The sequence below is a fragment of the Phalacrocorax aristotelis genome, chromosome 8 (assembly GCF_949628215.1).
Source record: "Phalacrocorax aristotelis chromosome 8, bGulAri2.1, whole genome shotgun sequence".
Lineage (NCBI taxonomy): Eukaryota > Metazoa > Chordata > Aves > Suliformes > Phalacrocoracidae > Phalacrocorax > Phalacrocorax aristotelis.
The window spans coordinates 20939362-20961410 of NC_134283.1; the positions used below are offsets into that span (position 1 = coordinate 20939362).

At 38.3% G+C, this 22049-nt stretch overlaps 1 protein-coding gene across 3 annotated transcripts in view; it reads right to left on the minus strand.

Annotated features, from left to right (window-relative positions):
• Positions 1 to 21541, minus strand: part of SLC7A6 (solute carrier family 7 member 6) — a 30971-nt gene extending 9430 nt beyond the window's left edge. Inside the window, exons 1-5 of one of the 3 annotated variants that reach the window (XM_075101689.1) lie at positions 21342 to 21541; positions 14334 to 14906; positions 10612 to 10737; positions 8666 to 8810; positions 5937 to 6060 (exon numbers count right to left, since the gene is read on the minus strand). In XM_075101689.1, coding sequence (XP_074957790.1) covers positions 5937 to 6060; positions 8666 to 8810; positions 10612 to 10737; positions 14334 to 14865 — 927 coding nt within the window. In that variant the 5' untranslated portion in view covers positions 14866 to 14906; positions 21342 to 21541. Of the gene's footprint in view, positions 1 to 5936; positions 6061 to 8665; positions 8811 to 10611; positions 10738 to 14333; positions 14907 to 20419; positions 20442 to 21125; positions 21282 to 21341 lie in introns of those variants that run through there. The other 2 variants (XM_075101688.1, XM_075101686.1) reach the window with 2 other exon arrangements.
• Between the last annotated feature and the right edge of the window lie 508 nt (positions 21542 to 22049).

Below are 22049 nucleotides of genomic sequence, written 5' to 3' on the forward strand. Positions count from 1 at the left end.
CACAGACAATTAGAAAGACCCACATTTATGTTACAAATCACAAGATGAGAACCATTTCATCACACTTAGCTGCACACAAAAAGTGCATTTAGAGGCACACAAAAAATGTCAGGCTATACTGAAAGCATATGGAGCTGCAAGCACATGCTAGGCTGACAAAGCACTAAACAGTAATGATCGGATGGATAAATGCAAAGAGGAAGTAGTCCAACATGAATCAGAAACATATACAAAACTATACCCAAAGATTATGAGGTATTTCTTTTAGGAAGGCTTGCAAGGCATCTAAGAGCCTCTTCATGTAGCTCACTTCAAGATCCTATTGCACATGTGAGCTTTTCCAGGTTCAGTTCTATAACATTCTTACCCTGAAAAGTCATATAGAGCAGTATAAGGAGATTAATATATATGAACAATCTGACTAGTATCCTGGAAGTGCAATTTGACTTTTCTCTTGAGGCAGAGTATAAATACATTCCCACGTTACAGGGAAATTTGGCAGTCAGAACCACAGTCCATTTTCTCAGTTTTTAGCTTCTCAGGCCTTCGAGGAGCTACCTCCTTAAGGAAACAAAGAAACTATGATTTATGGCAATCAGGAAGCCATACGTGCAGAAAAGGCACTGAGTGGATGAAGTTTGCTTCCACTGGCATAGATTACATTTGTCAAGATACTGTATGACATCTGTTCAGTTTGACCAAATTAGATTCAACATCACATATATTAAAGAAAGGAAATCTCACATCAACTGAAAACAGAGTCAGAAAATTGTAAAGGTGCAAAAGAAAGCAATTTATATGTTGAGGTTTCCTGTAATTCTTGTTTCAACTACCATTCTGTTGATTGATTCTACTCAGACATAAATCTCTCCTTGTATTATTGGCAACACTTTTTCTTGGAGAAAAACGTTCTAGTGCAGTGCCAGGTCCAGCATGAAACTCTCTTCATCTTTAGGTCACTCAATACAATCTTAAACAATGCATTACTCTACTGCATTCATATATTGCACGTCTACTGCATGTAACGCATCTCTTCTGCATGGCCCACATTAAGATATCAGATGCCAGCTCCAACAGTAAAACAGTCTCATTTATGTCTTCATGGGGGTGCTGAAGACTCTTCATCTAAACCTTCTCAGGTGTTCATCCTGTTCTTAGCATTTTTAATAGCTAGCTGTAGAATAAGGGTTCAGTGTTTTCCAAAGTCTCTTTATCTTTCTCATATTGAACATATTATGTAGCACTCTTAAGTTCTGGCTCAACTTTTCAGCTTGTCCTCCAAAGCCAGAGAACTTCTTTATAACCGGCAACAGGAGTGCTGCATTGGTAGTGAATTACAGCTAGTTCCAAGAAAGAAAGCAAATGACTTACTAAACAGCTCTCTTCTAAAAGCAACTGCCTGTCCCTAATTAATAGTTCTTCCATTTTAAGGTACAGAATGTGCGTTTCATCCAAAGGAACCTTACTGGGAGGTGCCACTGCAAGCAAGAAGGTGGACGTGACACCGGCAGCCAAAGGCAAGCAGATTTTCCTCTTCAGAAAAGAAGCCAGTGACTGGCCAAATGAAGTGAGAGAAATAATACCCAAAAGGTGTCTTAAGAATTTCTGGTTGAATTCAGTTAGAAGAAAGAGGCTCATCATTTGTTAAAACTATATACCAAAGAATAAAATAAATGGGAGGCACAGAGCCTCCCACATTCCTGTTTCATCAAGGGAGAGGGCACGTTGAAGCAAAGCAAGTCTGCTCTAGAACATGAGTACACCAGGGTAAATTGGATTGATCAATGATGGACTTGCAAGATGGTATTCCAAGATGCAGCTGAAGTCATCTTTATCCTCAATCTACAGACAAAGCTGTACAGCTCCAAGAAAGGTGACAGCCAGCTATGTGGGTCAACTGTTTGCTTCAACCAGGAATCATTTTTAGCTTTTGCAAGTGAAAGAAGTAAGCTGCAAATATCACCTATTATATGAACTCAATCAAAAAAACCCCAGACATGACTAACACAGGAAGCAGGTAACAAGCTATGCACTGGCAGCCACTATGTTCTTTCCTGTTAGAAGATGACGCAGCCCAAACAGTTCTTGTGGAGCCAGCTGCCCTCTTCACAAATAAAAGATATAACAGCTCCCTCAGACACAAAAAAATAATTGTTCAGTGACAGGAGAAGGTGAGACAAAATTTCTGCTTTTACTTCTTTATTTTAAGTGTGTGCTATGGAGTAACTGCTTCATATGCATAAAACATGTTGTGATGGTTTGTATAAGAAAGTAAAACAGAAGTAATCTGTGAAACTCCAACAGGAATCTTTGAAAAAGGAACCAATTTTACATGATCAGCAACTGCCTGAAGAGCATTTGTAGAACTTCTAAGCTAGCTGTTGCTGTATTACTTAAATTACTTCAACACAGAAGAGCTTAAAAAATTAGTTTCTTAGCCCCAACACTGGGACTACACCACAATGAAGTGGTACTTCGCTAATACTGAAGTAAAAGAAGGCCATTTTATAATTTTGTTCCGTACTATCCCTTGGTAAGACTTCTTTCACCTCCCAGCCACCAAGAAAAACAGTATGCAAGGTGATGTGCAAATATACACTATTATTAGTATTTCTTTTACTTATAACTTTTACTCTCATCATTTAAAAACTGGAAATAGCTTTACTCCCTCTTTCCAGCTCAAAGCGTCTTGACTGAAATGAATAGAAGAAAGCTACTCCATTCCCTCCCAAAACAGCAACAAGGGAAGATTAAATTTAACTGCTGCTTTACTATACAAAAGGCTGTAAAATGCAGTAATATTACTACCATGTTTCTTAAAAAAAATAATTATTGTGATTTTCACCCTACAACTACATAGAGGGAGATAAGAAAACTACAGCAATCTGTATCATGTATCACATGTCAAATATGTGAGCAGACCAAAGTGACTCATTTTCATCAGATTAGTTTTTTGAATGGCTTAATTCTCATCTCCTTTCTTCACTCATTCACTGACCACAATGCCCTAAGTCTTCTCAAAAATTCCACTGAGGATAAAATTCCCTTTGACCACCAAGAAAGATTCCTACCATGAAGATTTTTACATTTCTGTATTATAGGAAGGTTTTCAAATACAGTTTCAAATACATTACAGTCATTAGCTCTTTTCCACTCCCACCTCCCCAGTTCACTAGAAAACTGTGGGTGCTTTATGAGTGTTTTAATTCAGACTGCAGGTGCACTTTTGAGGCAACTCTCCCAATTATTGCCACATACTGCTTTTTGGTTCACATTATTTCGCATCAGAGGCAAAGGAAGCTTCCCTTTTAGAACAGGCTAAATTGGAGGATGCACTTCAAGAGCATACCTATTGCCATCCAACCACATGCAAGCATTCAGTCCACAGGACCTCATTAAAGGTAGTCCAAAGTAAAACACCCCCAGGGGATGTATACTGTGCAAATCACGTCCTCAGTGTCAACTGTTCCACTCTACAGGCATCCTTCCAGAGGTCCACGCTACTTGCTAATGTATTAGATCAAGCTTATACTTGGTTTCATAAAACTGGACAATTAAATTCATATCAGCAATGAAAAGGAATCTTTAATGAGTCGTGTTAAGTATCAGACTTCAGCTGCACTTTCACCTTGTGATTCTAAAAGGGATATAAGTAGTGGCAATCAGAAGACCATTGTTTGCCAGCTGATCAGATGTCTCAGCAAAAACACCTATAGATAGAATGTTGTTTAAACTTTTAAGTGAAAGGATTAGAGAATCCTGTGATCCAGTGAAAAAGCACAGCTCTAGACTTCCAAAGTCATTCACTCAGTTAAGTTGCATTAAAACTAGCACAAGAAGTAAATTCCCTAATAATTTTGGAAATTGCAAACATATTTTCTCATTCTTATCCTGGTCACCCAATATCTCTGCATGCAATTAGACTGACTAAGGATTTGTATCATTCTTAAGCCTTCCTTTTTTCTCCTCCACGTCCAGATGCATCCTATACTAGAGAGGAAGACCTGATCTGTCCAGTTCTGAGTATTACAATTTCATGTAAAAATTACACAGCACTTGTATATACATAAATGTATGCACACACACACAAAAAATATGTACTCACTTTCGGTCAAGAATAATGTCAAAAAACCTCAACTAAATGAAGTGTATATGAAATAATAAAAATTTAGGCCTGGGTTTAACATGTGTAGTAAGGTTTGGGCATCCATCGTCCGTCCTTTATCTGGCCAGTCACTGCCACTGTAGTGCTACCACTTGCTGTGTACAGCGACATAGGTTGGACAGACCCACGGTGAATCACTCCCCCCATTTCCCAGGGTGGATCAGTTTTCCTGATCCCATTCACCAAATGGGTGTAACAACCTCTGTGACAACAAAGGCCAGGAGCAGTAGAGTAGGCACAGAATACTCTTAGGGGATAGGCTGGATTGCAGAATTTCATTGCTGTCAAAGGAGTATATTTTCCAAGTCTTTGTTAGAAAAAAAACCAAAACAAACAGTAGTGTATTACTTTACAGAAGTCAGGATGGACAGTGGTCTGTGTCTGGATTAATTAATTTTGTCTGAATTAATTCCAGACAAGAATTAAAATTCCATTATGAGACACTGGGACGTACTTTATATAGGATACCATAGCCTACAACCGAAATAAATATTCCTGGAGATGTTATTAACCCTTAGCATATGCTGATCCAAAATTAAGTATTTTCTGTCCTTGTCTTGTTTTGTTTCATTCTGAAGTGTTTTACTAAGTTTTTCACAACATACTTTATGGCAACTTTGTATTTCCATATTCCAGCTAAAAAGAGGCAAAAAATTAACATTTATTTACTTTCAATACAGTTTGAAATAAACATCTGCATAATTACATTTGAAATAACTTGTTATATCCCATATTTACAATAAACTATTTTGAAAGTTTACATTAAATGTAAGTATTTCTCAAGTTTGAAAGAAAGTAAGTGCTTTTGCTGAACCATCTGCCTAAATACCTGAAACAAGAGTTTGCTCATTTCCTAAGCCAGTTTTTAAACACAGTAATCCTCTGTGGGAACAGGGTGAATACTTTCTTCATTTGATGTATTTAAAACTTTCTGTCCATTGTCTAACTATTTAAATTTTAGAAGCCAATTGGGAACCTAAAAGGGAGGAAAGCTGTTTATTTTCTTCCAGTCTAAATAACCAAAAAGAAGATTAGATTTTCCAAGTCTCAAGTCTAAAGGATACAGTAACCAGAACTATCAAATTAATTCACTAGCTACAGGGCAAAAAAAACCCTTCACTTTAATTTAATGATTAGCTTTAAGTATAAAACATGTTTTGACCAGCTTTTACTTTAAGAAGTTTACATATTTTAATTGGATTCAAACTTCGATCCATAGACAAAAATAATTAATTTCAAAATATTAGAAGTTGTTGGAATGAATACAATGCTGGCAAGACAGTGATTTAAGTTATTAAAAAGGAGATACAAAGCTAAACTTTGTCACAGCTGAGCTGCAACACATCTATTTACAGATATGCATTGCATCAATTATTAGCTCAGTACAATGTAGCTCATTGCAACTGTTCTGCGTATCATTCGAGCTTTCTAAATACTGCAGCGTGAAGGAACAGAGAAGACAATTATGTACTAATGAGTGATTTAGAATCAGCTCAAAGTGCACAAGTCTGTTTAGCATCTTTGCAAAATACATTAACAAGATGCATCTGTGCTTGTTTTAATAAATCTGATAACATATTATCATACATTATTTCATTACCTACTTTTCTATTTAAGATTGAATTATTCATGATGAGTTGTTCCATCCTCCTGTATTCAGTGAAGTACTATAATAAACTAGGGATTTTTCCTGTTTTGTTCCTCAAAATAAAATGCATCCCTAAAACGTGAAAAGTGAATAATATAGCAAAATACCACACGGTCAACTTACCACTGCCACAGCATCACTAGAAAGAATGGCTTTGACATCCAGCACTGTATAGTAAGCTATATTGGTCATAATATAGATAACAGTCACAATTGGCATAGACACTGCAATAGCTAGTGGCAAGTTCCTGTAAGACAAAGAAAAACCCCAAACCCCACAACCCAGGAAAAAAAAAAATCCATTAATAACAGAATGAACTTATTTATTTGCATCCTTTACCTTAGAGATAAAAGGTATAATGAGAGAATAAAGATTTCAAAATAGATATCTCTGGAAGAGTTTAGTTTCTTTTAAAACTAGAAATTCTAATACAGAATACTGGGGGGGGGGACGGGACGGGACTCTTTTGCATAATTTAAAACTTAAGTGTAAAAAGGGATTCTATATAACTGCTTTTCAAGTACCAACTTCAGGGTTTCCAGATCAGTAATAACAGCCTTCAAATTTACATGCTTTAAATTATTTCCTACTGGCTCTGCTGATTTCCACAACTAGATCCCAAAGGGGCAGCGCTCTGAGTCATTGCACTCATTCTCCCTGGGGAATGCTGCTGTTCTTCTAGCACCTACTTCTACAACAGATGCAGGGAGATCCACTAAATGAAACCAAACCAACGCCCCGATCTTCCCATCTGCACTCATCACTGCAGAGAACAAGCTAATTGGGCTGCGTCACTGCAGAAAGCAGAGATGCAGAGGGCAGATCCAAGATCTCTGCGCAGCTGTGAATCTCTGGATGTGGTGAATCTTACTAGCAAACACATGTCTGGAAAGTAATACAAGAAAAGCTTAGAGTAAAATGAAAATACTCCAAACCTCTAGAGGTAAACAGAGAAGATTTAGTTTGAAGCTGAGATAAACTCACAGCTCTAAGTCTGCAGCTGCACAGGGAGAAACTCTGCAGAGCAGAAGCAGAAACAAACTTTGAATTTTAGGCTTTGGGTTTTCTCAGCCTGATTCTTTCCCCTAAGCTTGTAGGGGTATTCAAGTGTCTCAAAAGGGAAAGCAGAACTGAGAGTATAACTCTCACAGTTGCCCAGTTTGAAATCAAACATGGCATGGTGACATGGATGAGCATTTGCCATGAACAGAGTTTTCGGTAACAACAACAAAAATAACTAACAAAACCCAAAAAAAGCAGAAAAGTGAAATGCACTTTGGAAGTTTTCTGAAAAGTTTTATGAGGCCCAGAACCCCAGCTGGGTCCGTCTGATGCTGTGGAAGCAGAAAAACAAACACATACCACACCTCCCCAGCATATAAATTAGTAAATTAGTAACTGGGAGTTGTGACTCTGCTTCCAGGTTGCACGGTCGCAGTAAGAGACCTGCGAACCTCAGCACAGAGAAGAAAAAGAATTAGAAAAACACTTAGAAATTAATTCAGAAATGTTATGTAACATAATAAAAAGCTGAAATGGCACTTTAAGGACTTTGCATCACCCAAGACTAAAGCCAAGGGACTACTTCAAATTTAACTTGTGGTTTGCAACATTTGATTCATAGTCTCCTCATGCTTGTTCAGTCAAGTGAATATGAAAAATATGTAATTCTTGGAGGAATTTTATAGAAGTCTGGAACCTCTCATTATTCCCAAGAACTGTCAAAATAGAAAGCTGAAATTTGAAGTTCACTTTATCAGCTACAATTGTTACCAAAAATGAAGCTTGTATTCAGAATTGTATTGTATTAGGCATTTGCTATAAATAGCAAATTAATCTAAAGAAGTTTTCATCAGCTGAACATCCTGTGAAAAAAATTATTTTTCAAAACAATACATCTAATACAAGAGTCATCCAACCAATTAACACAAAACAATGCACTAACTTTAAAAAGCTGAAAAGGCATTGCAACAGCGCTCAAAAGGGGCGCTCTTTCAGCAGAAAAAAAAAATCTGAAGGACCAAATGATTGATGCAAACACGAAACGCATGCTCTTCTGAATACGCGAAGCAGATCTTTACAAGACAATTTAAGGAAACACTGTCAACCTGAAATTCAGTCTGACTAAAAATAGCTATTTTTAGAGTTAAAATACTTATCTGCTATTTTATCTTTTTAATATATAACTTTCCTGGTTAAATAAATGCACAGCATAGAACTCGGGTAGCAGAACAAACTGCAAGAGTCAGTATCGGGAGAATTGAGAGGAAAAAAAAAGACCCCCCAAAAAAAGCCACCTTCATTCTTTATCTTTCAGTTGCAGCAGAGGTTTGTTGTTGTTTCAGGGGTGGCAGGGGCATCTGAGCTCTTGCTTATATAAGGAAGTAAAAATGAAAAAATGGGATTCCATTTTTAACATAAAGGCGTCTGCTTACAGACTCACAAGATTAGTCAGTCACACTTCTAGAGCATATATTCATGGAAAAAAGAACATTCTTAAATATGAAATCGGAATTATTGCACAGATAAACACAGCACAGACTACAATGTAACTGTTTCACTGCAATGTTAACACCTATTGTAATAAAGCATAGCAACATCTTGAACTGAAAGCTTATCAAGCACTAAATACACCATCCTGCAATCATCTAGACTTATTTATTCTTAGGTTTATTTTTTTAAAATGGAGTTTAAAACTAGTAAATCTTTGCTAGTGGCTGTTCACAGCTTTACCATCTAAGTACAGAGGGGTTCTACTAATTTCTGCATAAGCTCAGAACTCATTAATGAAAGACAGGCACAAAACGAGCAACTTGGGAACTATCCAGGTGTAGAAAGCTCAAATCGTTTACCTTTCTGGGTTCTTGATCTCTTCTGTTACAAAATTGAGCGTATCCCAACCAGAGTAAGAGAACAAGGCAGAATAGAGCGCGAGGGAAATGTCTCCAATATCAGAAGAGGATCCCTCAAAAGAGTTCTCAAAGTGCGATGAATATCCTGTGTGTGGTAGAGATGCAATGAAGTACAGGACAATAAAATATAGCAAGTAATTTTTTCAGTTTGGCACACAAATACAAAAAAACTCAGATAACCTAATTCCTTCAATGCTGCTCATTAAGCCCTTTTTCCAATTCTACTCTGTTCTTCAGCCATGAGAACAAGCATGGCATTTAAACTACTAAAAATTATGCTCTGTGGAAAATACTGTTCTATAATTAAACACCTAGTTTTTCCACAATGGCACAAAAAGTTCAGGAATGTTAAGTTCAGACTAAGCTACAACCAACTAGCAATGACAGTACTCAAGCTAAGGGTACTGCTTATAACATATATATTTATAAAATAATCCACTCTATCCTTCTATATAATTTTAAATTTTCAATTATTTAGTCCATACAGAAAACAAAGATTACAGTTGATTTTAGTTAACTGACCAAAAAAAAAACCCCAAAACTAAATGGATGTTTAAGTTTTAGCTATTAAAAAAAAACTGAGAACAATTAACAGAGCATGAAATATTGTTGTTTGAGGTTAAATTCTCCCAAGAGAAGAATCACGAGTTTTTTGTACCAGTACTTGTAAGAACTTGTGCCATCTTTTTTCTTTAAGCAAGTCAAGACAAGCTCATCAATGGCAGTTTTCTATATTCAGACTATTTTACATGTGCAGACACATATACAAAAACACCAAATACAAGAAAGGTGAGTAACTATGTAACTCCAAAACGTGCCCTGTACTCTGCATCTTGAAATGTTGACTTCATCAAAACTGTCCAGGCAAATATTTGAGGCCTTTAAAATACCTTCCCTTTTCTTTTTTATCCTAACCAGACTTTGCTATTCCCCTGGCACAGACATAGGCAGAGTAACTACTGAGATGGAAACACAGAAGGGAGACAACGTCAAGGAAATCTGTAGCTAGCAAGCTTGTTCACTACTAAACAAGGGATGGGCAGATGTGCTAAGGAGTAAACACTCCAGCATGGTGCTCACATACGCATATTCTTGTTCCATTCACAGTAATTACCTTGCTCATGGACTTTCAACAATAACTGGTTAGAGCAAAGGACACAAATTACTAGATTGCCAGAGAAAGACTTTTATGACAGCTTTGAAAGCAGGGTAAATTTTTTTAAGCAAACACACCAATAAATTCTCCCCCAAAGAAGGGATAAGAAAAAAACGTAGTTCAGAATTCCTCTAACTTGAAGGCACAATGCCCAACACACACAAATTTACAAAAAGAAAAAAATCCAAAACCCCAGCAACCTTCTAATTTTTAACAGCTATTAACAGAACTCAGGATTTGAGCAAAAAGAGCTGTTTTTTCACAAATCTACTTAAATGTTCTTACAAATCTATTTTTGCTTTAAGTTCAGCCACTTTCAGACTTGCACAAAATTAGTTTTGTAAAATAATATTCAGTTGATCTCATTGTAAAGTAGTATGGTCCTTACAGAAATTTACAGCTTTCTCCGCTCCCATTATATTTTGCTAGCTCTGTATTTTGTTGGTTTCATTTCCTTTATTTTCCATACTGCAGGCTGTAAATTGAACAACACTGCTAAGCAATCAGTTACCTTCTTTTACCCAGTTCAAAGTCAACTGAGATAGGATAGCTTCTCATGATATAGTATCATGACAATGCCTAACATTGATATTATTGGCGTTTTCTAAATGGCTATATTATGCTTGTATTGAGGGATTTGATAACACATACAGAGGTATTTTAGAGTCTTTAGACCAGTTACTCAGTTTAACTGATAAATACAAACCTTTGCTTTAATTTATAAGCTTACCCTGGCATATTTTAACAAGTCCGGTTATGATGATGACAATAAGAGCAGTGACTTTAGCATAAGTAAATACATCCTGCACCCGTGTTCCCCATTTAACGTAGGCACAATTTATAAATGTTAGAAGACCTGGGGGAGGGGAAGAAAAATGAAAAGTCTATTTGAACAATATTCAGTTTAATTCATTTCTAAAAGATTTTAAATTATAACCTAAATATGCACTTACCTGTTATACTAAAACTTAAACTAAGCAAAATACGCTGGTACTGAAAACACACCAGTTTAAACAAAACAGTAGGAAACATATGTTCTAAGCACACTGTTTCAAAAGATGGAAGGAAAGACCTTCCCCTTCTCTGATTACATGTCCATTTTCCTAACATTACCCCTCATTGGCTGCACTCTGCAACTATCCTGAAGCTAAAGAAACCATTATATAATTAATTTCAGTGTATCAATATTGTTCTGATATATGAAAGATTATCTAGCAATTCCTTTCGGCAAACATATTAAAATAGTGTGTGAAAAGTTTTTTCCCCTTTCTTGTTAGTCTGAGGATGAGTTCAACATCCATAGAGTATTTGCAATACTGAATATGGTCACAGGCGATTCAATACTCTTTTCCAGGTGCATTAAACTGTATTACTAAGTGAGTTTAGAACAGATCTGAACAAATAACATATGCTTTATAGCTAATGTAACATTAATCTGGATTTTTAAGAACTGGTAGTAAGTAATGAGTGTTCTGTATATATTCCTCCCTCTACCCCAAAATAAGTCAGTGTCAGACTTATTTCACAAGATTGTAATGGAACTTGGAAGCATGACTTTCAGATTTCACAAATATTTTAGTAACAGTGTCTGACCAAACTTACTCATATGATCAACTTCCCCAATAAACACTTTTCAAGCTGTTGTTCTCTCAATGTTTTACTTTTTCATTTACTACTTTTTCCCGCAAGTGGAAAGCCAGACAATTTCTGCCTGAACTCAAATGCTGAATATAGAATAGTATTCTTTATTGAACAAAATACCAATTCAGCGCATATTTTTCTTATTCTATTGTACTTTTTTCTCCAGACAATTTTCTTGTATTATGTATTTTATATACGCATATAAATAAAAACTAAAATTGATTGTTTAAGGAGTAAGGTAGTGCAAATCAAAATTAAATGAAAAGATGTGGTAAATTATTTCCTTTCCCATAATCCAAGAATAAAGTGATACTATTAAGATAAAAATGTACTTAGCACAGCTACCAAGCAAAAATGTAATAATTTTAAAGAGATAACAAAAGAAAGGTAATGATCTCAAAAGCATGGCACTAGTACACTAGACAGTCTGGCCAAGTGGGATAGCTGAACGAGATTCCACTCAGCTTGGCAAGATGAGGGGGAAAAAACAGTTGTATCAAATTTCAAAAGTCAGGGCTGCAGCAGCTCCCAAAGAGCCCTCAGGAAAAAAACAGCCCTGCTTGGTCTCTGCTCTTCAGTGTTAATGGTTGGTATTATCTATAGAGTACTGCTCACAGGGTTTATTTTGACCATTAATTTTTTTAAGCAATTTATATTGGGAGTAATTTTTATTAACTTCCTATTTCAGTGAGCTTGGGCTTGGTCTCTACTTCAGATGAAATGCTACTCTGCCCCTTTTGTCTTAAAAGAAAAAAAGAATAAAAGAAAAGATAATCAGGAATCTGAATAAACCACATCCCCTCCCTCTTTCTTTCACTAAAATTATTTTCTTATATATTCCTCATGTTAATTATTGTTGAGCTACTTAAAGTTCCTGAGAACTGTCAAATTTAGTTCTGTAGCACCAGATGCCACCCCCATTGCCAAGATGATTGACAAAATAATGCTGTATAACACCAAGACTGATCTCACGCTAGATCTAGTGTTGTTACTACAGTTAAAAAAAAAAAAAGCACAAAAAGAAACACCACAGCAAACCCACCCATTCTCACATACAATCTGTACCTAATTAATGTTCAGAATTCCACTCCCAGCAACTTCATTAAAAAGTATTAACCATATCAAGACTAATGGATATGACACACAACATCAGCCCTGCCAGGCCAGAGACAAGTGTAGGTTTTAACAGGAACAGCTGAATGATGTCGTAGAGCAGGGGTGAGAGTCTCTGCACTGACCCCTTGAGCAGGGCAGAACAAGCAATTAAACCATAAAATGGACCATTAAAGTAAGTTGTTCCACTTACGTGAGAGTGATCTTGCTCTCACGTGACTGCACTGAAGAAAAAGGTTCTAAATCCCCTCTCTTCACAGCAAGTGTAGAGAACATCACCTTGCCTTTCTACATCTACTATGTAATCATTTTAACTGAATCATTTTGTCTTAGTTTCTTGCTTTTTGATAAACTGCTTTTTTATAAGGACTAACTCCCCTCAGATGTGAGATACCTTAAATGGAAGAGCAGATTCCCACACACTCCTGAATCTGCACCAGGATGTCCTGGGACAGTATTTGTTTAAGGGATGTGAATACGACATTACACGTCCTTCATTTCTTTCCTGAAGTTGTAACAAGAAAATGTGGACACACATTTGGAAGGGAGGAAGGAGACATAGGGAACAGAAGCGAGTAAGCTGACAAATTTTTTGGAAGAAGTTTGTGATTATTCTTCCCATAAACTGGACTAGCACATTAGTGCTTTCCCAACAGTACCAAATTAACTTACAAAAACAGAAGGGGAAGCTATAACATTCACAACTAGTTATGGAAGTCAAATATTTGAAGCACACACACTGTTGCTCTGTCTTTCCCCTCTCCTAGTCCTCCACAGACAACTGTAATAAAGAACAGTAGAGTTATTTCAACAGATTCCCTGTTGCCTCAAAAAGGAACCAGCTAGGAGCAGCACATCTCCTCCCTGTAGCATATTTTTGGCAGTAAAAAAGCCAAATTCTGTACTAGCTTTATGGTAAAAGCATCAGGTCAATAGCAATGGCAGACTCCACAGCACATGGCAATGATGATGATCAGTACATGACAAAGGACTGCCACACAGACTTTCTGAAATACATTATCACTGTTTACTGGAAATGTAAAATATGTATATAAACACTTTTACTAGGAAATACCTAAAATCAAGACACACACAGTACAATCATACAGTTTCATTCTCTTGATACAGCTGAACAGTCCTGATCTGAAGCACGTGGACAGCTGTTCACATTCACTAACAGAGCTAGCTACCTGATTAAACACACTTGGATGTTTTATGTGCACACAAAATTTCTGCTTTTCAAAAAAACCTTTACAACAGGTACAACTTTTTGATTTTACTGTTAATCATGAGCACAGAGAATAATCTTGAATGAATGATCTTTTGAAACCCTACCAAAGTAATCACTTAAGCATGTCTACATTGAGAAGCTATTGTAAAATAAATTACAGCAGTATCTTGAGGTTTGATTTAATATACGTCTCTGAGGGGAAAAAAACCACCCTTTTCTCCCATTTTTCCCATGTAAGTAATCTTGGAAGAGTTAAATACCTTGTTCTGACTCTGAATGAGAAAATGGTAATTCACTGACTGAATACCTGCAAATTACTCATGTGCTAGGAATTGTTCTTTTCCTCACTGTAACTCAAATGGTTGGAGATTCAGTATGCGACAACTCTGGGACTTGGTAGGATTTGTTTTGACAAAAGCTTAACCCTGGATAAAAAATTACTATAGTAAATTTCAAGAAATACTTACACTCACAAGCAGCTGCTATGAGACGGCAAGCCAAATATGGAGGATCACAAGAAGGGAAGAAAGGTTGAACTATGTAGTTCGCAAAGGTGATGGCAATAATTGCCTGACTAGTTGGCTCAACAATTAGGAGCGAGGTCCACAAACGAATAAAAGCGATGAAGCTCCCAAAAGACTCCAAGATATATGCGTAGCTGGCTCCTGACTTCGTAATAGTGGTTCCAAGTTCAGCATAGCAGAGAGCTCCAAAGACTGAAAAAATCCCTCCGATTGCCCAAATTATTAGAGACAACCCATAAGATTTGCTGTAGATGAGAACTCCTTTGGGAGAGACAAAGATACCTGAACCAATCATGTTGCCTACTATAAGGCTTATCCCATTGATCAAAGATATTTCTTTCTTCAGTTGCATTGTATTTTGGTTTCCATCCTGCATTTCACAGCTGTCACTTGGATCTGTCCTGTCTGATTTATTGACGGGGCTGTATTCAGCCAGTGAACCATGCGACTTCGTACAGTCTGTCCTTTCTCCCATTGTGGAAAGACTGTGAATTCTCCACAACTCCAAAGAACAATCTAAAATAAAATATAGACAGCTGAAATCATTATAAAATTTTTTATCCCAGGACTTTCTTGCCAAATCTTCTTGCTACCTTTTTACCCTATGATTTACAAATATAAATTGAGAAATTCCCTTTTGTTACTTCATACATGTTCTTACACAAAGGTAAATCCATGCATAGTTAAAACATAAAAACCAACACACACAGAGCAAGAGAGAAATACCTATAACTTAAGCCAAGAAAGGAAATTCTACCTTTAGGGGAACAAAAAACAAAACAAAAAAAAAACAACAAAAAAGGTACAAATGACAGAATTGAGAGATTCCAATGTTGAGAAGGAAGAAAGAACAGTTAGAAGTGAGGTGATACAGAAAAGAAAGTGCTGGAAGACCAAGCTGGAAGATCTAAGCATGAACACAGATTTATTGCAGTACTAAAAAAATTAATCGAGTTATTGTACTTACACATTTAAGTTATGAGTGATCTAGTAAGACGGTTGCAATTTTATTAATGCAGTGTGGACTCTTGCCAAGGGCAGTATGAAGAGATACTTACTCCAGAATCCCCTTGATTCAACTTTTGACTTTTAACTGGTACTACAGTTCACTCTCTCCCCCCTCCACAAAACTGTTCCCAGTTCCCACTGCCTCATTTCTTGGAGTTATCCAAGAGTGCAGGCTGTACATGAAAAAAACCATAGTAGTTTCAATCCAAATTCCTCCATTAGCAACTCTATTTAACAGTACCTAAGAACACAGACATTAAATAAGCATTTTCCTCTGCTTCCGAATAGACCATCTCAAAAAGACCCACCTTTTCCTCAAGCCTCCAGGAAATTCTCCCATGCCTTCCAAAAGCAAGTTAGTGCTAATAACATTTATTAGCACAAGAATATACTGGTAACCAGCAGTAATTCTGAATAAGGCCCATTTTATATAAATTCAAGTAAGAAAGAATCTATTCAAGGAACCAGTTTAAATTGCAAATGTACCTTCGATTACTAGGCTATCAGCTGCATAAAATATAGGCCCTACGTAATTACCAGAATGCACTACCATTCATTTGCCCTGCCTCTCATTAAAAATTAGAGAAAAATTAAGATTTTTCTGAGATTAAAAATCTCAGAAAAATTAAAAAGTCTGGGTCAATTAGAATAAAGCAGCTGATCTAGTGGGGGGTAGAGGAAAGTTTTGCACTTTTTTTGTGGTAACACTAATTTCACAAATGGTTTTGTTATTCCAACAATATACTTGTCAACTAAGAGAACAAAAGGTCTTGAGTATGGGGGTTTTGAAAGGTCAGTATGCAATCACCCAAACTACATATATATATCAATGCACCTAGTAACATACAAACATATATGGTTTTACTCATGAAAAAGCGTATTTTTCTTAATAATCATACTCTTCCTTTATTATAAACCTGACTTGACATCCCTGAACCAGAATAGTTGTAAAGATGTGGAAATGATAAATACTATTTTCAATGAATAAAAATGTAACTTCTACTGAAATGGAGTACAAATCATTTACTGAAACAAATTACATCATTCATCTCCAATTCATGAATCTTCTAGCTTTTTCCACATGAAAATAGAAACTGTGTTCTTTTAAATAATGCAAAATGAGGTCCTCAGTCTTTTTAGTGGAATGCTTGCTGATTTATTTTCCCCTCAATACTTCAAAGAAACACTTTAAAGATGATTAATTACTAAATACATATTTTATCATTTATACACAAGTCAACTTATCTAGTGTCATACATACACCACAAGCCATCAAATTTCACTCTTAGACTAAAAATTTTCAACCCTCCAGAAACTAAACTTTATTTCAGAACTTAAAAGGCATGAGTGTTATGATGATATATCTCTCAACAAAATTGAACTAATTAGGAGAGAGGGATCTGTACAGTTTCTACAGATGAGTGTGCCCAAAACTGCAAAGGAAAACAAAAGCCAATTCAGCTCACAAGTTGTTACCAGTTCTTCTTGTTATTTACCTTTCCATCTATCTTGTGCCAAATTCATTTGCAAGCACATACTGGCTTATTTTCTGTTATTGGTGTAGTAGAGCTAAGTCTTCAAAAAGGCATGCGGCCTATCAGCTTGTAAGATTATTTGGTTTGCTTTACATGAGAAAGTTCAGTTATTACTGTGTAAATTATTATTTTATCATTATAATTATAGAAATTATTATATGCATTATTCTAACAACCAATTGCAAATATGATGCAATCATCAGAAAGCATAAATGTGTAGCAGCAGGACAAGCAATCAAAACAGATGTCTTCATCACTAATTTAACCTTAAGAAGTGGATTTAAAGAACACTTGTGACCTGTAAAAATAACATTCCAAATTGCGTCTTTTCATTTCTATGTTGACACAGACAGGACACTAGTTGCAAATATATTTCAGAAGGCAAATCACTCTGGATAAATGTCAGCTATTATTATGACATCTGACTGCCAGTTCAAAAATATGCCATGTTCACTCTCAACCCTTCCAGCTAAAGGATAAAACTGAGTATATGTTAACTGATTCATGGATGTAGAACATAATTTTGGTGATAACTACACATCTTTATGATTTCTTACTCCACATATCCTAATCATCATTCCCATTTCTTCCTGGAAGACCTTTCAAAGCATGCCTTGTTGATAAGCACAAACATGGCTTGAATACTCAGGCATTTTGATTATTTGATTTGATTCAAATTGAGTCATTCAAATCAAACCTTATTTGTTCACACACTGGCAGTTTTGGACTAAGAGTCACCGTGATTCACCTCCTGGTCCAAAGTTCAGAGGTACATTTAATTACCTGTAACTACAGAAGCTGTCACTGTTCAAATGCCTCCACCTCAATTAGCAGCACGTGACTGCAGTTCTATATAATTTTGTTACTGATGACCTTGACTGTTTCTTGCCCTACTCTACCCTACCCAGGAAAGAACAGCCATAATAGCCTCTCAATCTATCTTATTTTTTCTCCCAATACTCTTTCTTTCTCTCCTTTACATCTGGTATCTGCTCCCAACTATGATTTGCACAAAGGTGTGTGCAACAGCTTACTCAAGATTTGGCATTTCATTTTCTTCGCTAACCTTGTTTGTTTTATATCCTTAAAGCTTTCAGGACAGGAACTGCTTATTTGCCTGAGTCGTGTGTCTTATTACACCACCTCTACGACAGAAACAAAATTATTGGCAGTTTTTTTCCTACAAGCACTTTACTTAATCTTAACTGGAACTGAACTCGGAAGCTTTGACTGACTAGAAAAAAAAAAAACCTACGAAGCAAGAGGGGGAGCAGAGACTAGAGAAACTGAAGCTATGTCAAGATTAGCAATATTGGTAAAAGCCCCACATATATTAAAATCTATTATTCTGTCAAAAGACCATTATTTCTGTGGAAACAGAAGGCAGGCTTGGAAGAAAAGAACCAGAGAGGTATAGTATATATTTTCTAAAATACAACAATCCTATAATACTCCAGCTCAAAACACTGTTAGAATGATCTCTAATGGTGCCAGCCTTGCCACAGGACTGCTATGGCTAACGCAGGCATATGCCTCCACACAAGCTAACACGTGGATTTCCTCATCACTCACCCTTGTGCAATACAAAGTCTCAAGCTCTTGTTTTTGCTGATCGTTGCAGCTGTGAGGAATCTTTTTGCTGATATGCATAAGAATTTTACTGAAATGACAATGCCATTGATATAGAAAGCTTTGATCCAAAACCAGGACATAGTGACCTGAAGCTGGAGGATCATTTCATTGTCTCACCAAAAACATATATTCTGATAAGGCCTATCGCACGCTGGCCATGTACCAAAGGAGCTAATGAAGGTTAATGTGCACTTAGCAAAGTGCTAACACTGCATTACAGGGTGGCCCTCTTTAAGGCAAGGGAAAGAGGAACCATCCGCCAAGATCCCCTCTCCCACTGAGCAAGGCAGCAGCTGATCTGTCATTTGTTCAGCTTGGGGTGAGGGTTAGGGTTAGGGTTAATGACCAATGTGAAATACCAAACTGCTAAAAGTTTATTTACTATGTTTTGCTATACTCTTATACAATACCTGCTCCTTAGCAAAGATTTCTAGTGTTCTTACCTGTGTCTTCTGCAGTTGTCTTGCCTGCATAAAACAAGCTCTTGAGGTAACATAGCTTTACATATATACTTTGACTATTCACATATACCAGCTGTAAAACTCCTATTTCTGAACACAATGATTAGCCCTTCAGGTAAGAGTGAAGATTGCCCTACACAGACAAACATCATGAAAGTCTTCAGAGAGTTAAGCACCAACAGAGCAAAGGTTGCAAGTCCCAGAAATGCCTATTCCTTGCAATGTATATATTTAGGCACATCACAGCCTGAACATTTAAGTGGGAAAGGCTTAGAGTTGTCTACTATGTGTTTTTCATGTTTCTGGTGAGAGAAGAATCACTTCCCTACTGTACATATAGTTAGCAGGCAGGAAACCCTTGCAAGAAAAGCAACTCCCAGTTTGAAGATCTAATCTGTTCAAACAAGTCTTTTGTACTCACATACACACACGATCTTTAGCGCTATAAAAAAACCAAAATAAACCTTTGATCAAATAGAATTGGTTGTAACAACCTTTTTTTTTAAGCACAAGGTGTATTTATTGTGTAAACGGATATGGAAGAGAAGTTACTATGACAAGTATTCACTTGATAGTGTATCAGTGATGGCAGTAAGTTCTGACTATACACACCTGTGACACAGATGCACAAGAGATGTTTGATAAATACACATACTATCCACGTTAGGACAAATCCTGAATAGGACTATGAATGTTAAATGAGGGAAAGACCTACAATCAGTTCACAAAACAGATATTCATTACAGTACCTCAGAAACTTTTCAAAATTTCCTCAAGTACCAATCCTAGACAAAACCACCACAATAATATTAACCTAGATTTTAAACCGAGTCACTTTAAAGTTAGGGAACTGTGCTAGCAACAAGTGGAAAATAACATGCCACTATATCCTTCACACTTCTAATTTATTTTTACATTTCCAAGGGAAAAAATAGAATCAAGCTCACAAGGGACTTTGTGTTAGACAGTCTTGATTTAGACAGAGCTGAGGCTGGGAGTGCGTGAAGCAGCTGCAATGAGAGAAACTTCTGGTGAAATTTGTACAATAAGCCCCAGGTAAAGACAGAAGGGATGATAATAGAGTTTATAATAATTATAATAATAATTTCTTATTTTTTATGCTGGGGCACAAAAGTGAAAACCTCTCAAAAAGGCGAAAAGTAATGTCAAAAGGCCCACGCTTACCTACAGAACTATAACCATGTGTACTTTGTAGCCATAATTTACAGCCACACCTAATCAGATTGCATGTAATACATGTCACTTAAAAAACACAAACATTCAAAATCACTACCAAATGCCAGCAAGCAAAGACATACTCCCGAGGGCACTACTAAACCCACTTCAGTTCCCTGTGATAGCTAGTTAACAGAGCAGTTATAATCACACTCACTCGCCATCAAAACACATCCGCTTAAACCCGACCCGAGTACCAACTCTCATACTCGCCTGCTGCCAAACTAAATAAAACACGTGGCTCCACGAAACCACCCTCAAGTCGGGATGTGCACGACATGACGGGCTGTCGCCGGCAGAAACGGCGTGAGGAGACCGGCCCTCAGGGTCGCGCCACAGGAGGGAGGATTTGGGGTCATTTCGCCCCTCAGTGGCCGTTCCTCCCCCACCCCCAAGCGGTGGTTACCCTGTTCTCCTTATAAAAATAAGCTAAGTTCAGACATATTTGACTCTTCCTGGACAACCTCGGCGCCCGCAGGGCTGAGGCGCGGGGCAGCCGCTTCCCTCCCGAGGCAATCAGGGCTGAGGCACCCGCAGGTGCTGCCCCTGAGGAACCATTTGAAAAAAAAAAAATAAACGCACGGCATTTGTCGCACTGCCACCCTGCACACCTGCAGCCGGCCCGGGGAGCCGGACGCACCAGCGCCGGATGCTGCAGGGGAGGCGACGGCGCGGAGAGGCGCCGGAAACCTCCGCGCACGACTCAAGCTGCGCCGCCGGCAGCCCCGGCGCCGAGGCGGGCTGCTCACCGCCACGGCAGCCTCCCCAAGGTGGGAAGGAGGCCGTGCCTCGCCGCGGTGCCGGCCCCCAGGGGTCCCGCTGGACATCCCCGCCGGCTGTGGCGGCGTGGCCACCCGCGTTACCTCCGCTCCCGCCGGCCGCGCCGTTGCGTGTCCCGGGGATGCTCGCTGGTTGCCACACGATATGTGATGGCGGCCGCTCCGCCCCGCCCCACGGCCCCGGACCCGCCGCTGCCGTCGCCTTCCCTCCCCGGCAGGAAATCACCGTTGTCTCCCGCCTCGTCTGCCTGAGGGAGGCGCCGCAGGGCCCAGCCTCCTGCCCGACCCCGCCGGGTTTACCTCAGCGGCGCCGCACCCTGCGGATGAGAAGGGTGTTGAGCCTTTGCCCCGTGCGGTATGGGCAACCGCTTCAGCCCCCTCTTGCCGGGCTGGGAAACATCCTTCCGCTTTTCTTCAGGCGCAGGATGGGAAAGAGGCTTAGTGCTCATGAAAACGGCGCCTTCTCCCACCCCGAGCTCGCTGGAGGAGGAGCCGTGAGCCCGCGGCCTGTCCCCGGGGCTGCTGCAGGTGGAGGTGGGCCCTGGCTTCACCCCGAGGTCCCCGAGGGGAGGTGAGGGCCTCGGGGGCGCGGAGCTCCTGTGAAATGCCGGGGGACAAAGTTACACACGTATGAGTTTGCTCGAAAATGACGGGCCTAAGTGAGGCGAAGCCCTTAAACCTGGTGATGCTTTGGGGTATGACTAGTAGGTGGCGAGTGCCAGCCGTAGTGGATGAGGAAATAAAAAGGGAAGCCCTAAAATACAACCATTAGCGTGTTCCTGCCCTCAACAGGGGCACAGCCACACTGAAAATTTGGTTCCAATAAAGTACATCTAATGAATCTCTCAAAATCGTCATTAAAAGTGGAAATAATAGCAAGTAAGCAATTTGCTGTTCAGCAGATGCATCTGGGATAGCGTAAGGAAGGCTTTCTTGTTTGCCTTCCTCTACCGGGTTAATAGATTTAGCATGTCTAAGCCAGTGAACTACAGGCTATGGCCCCTTCTT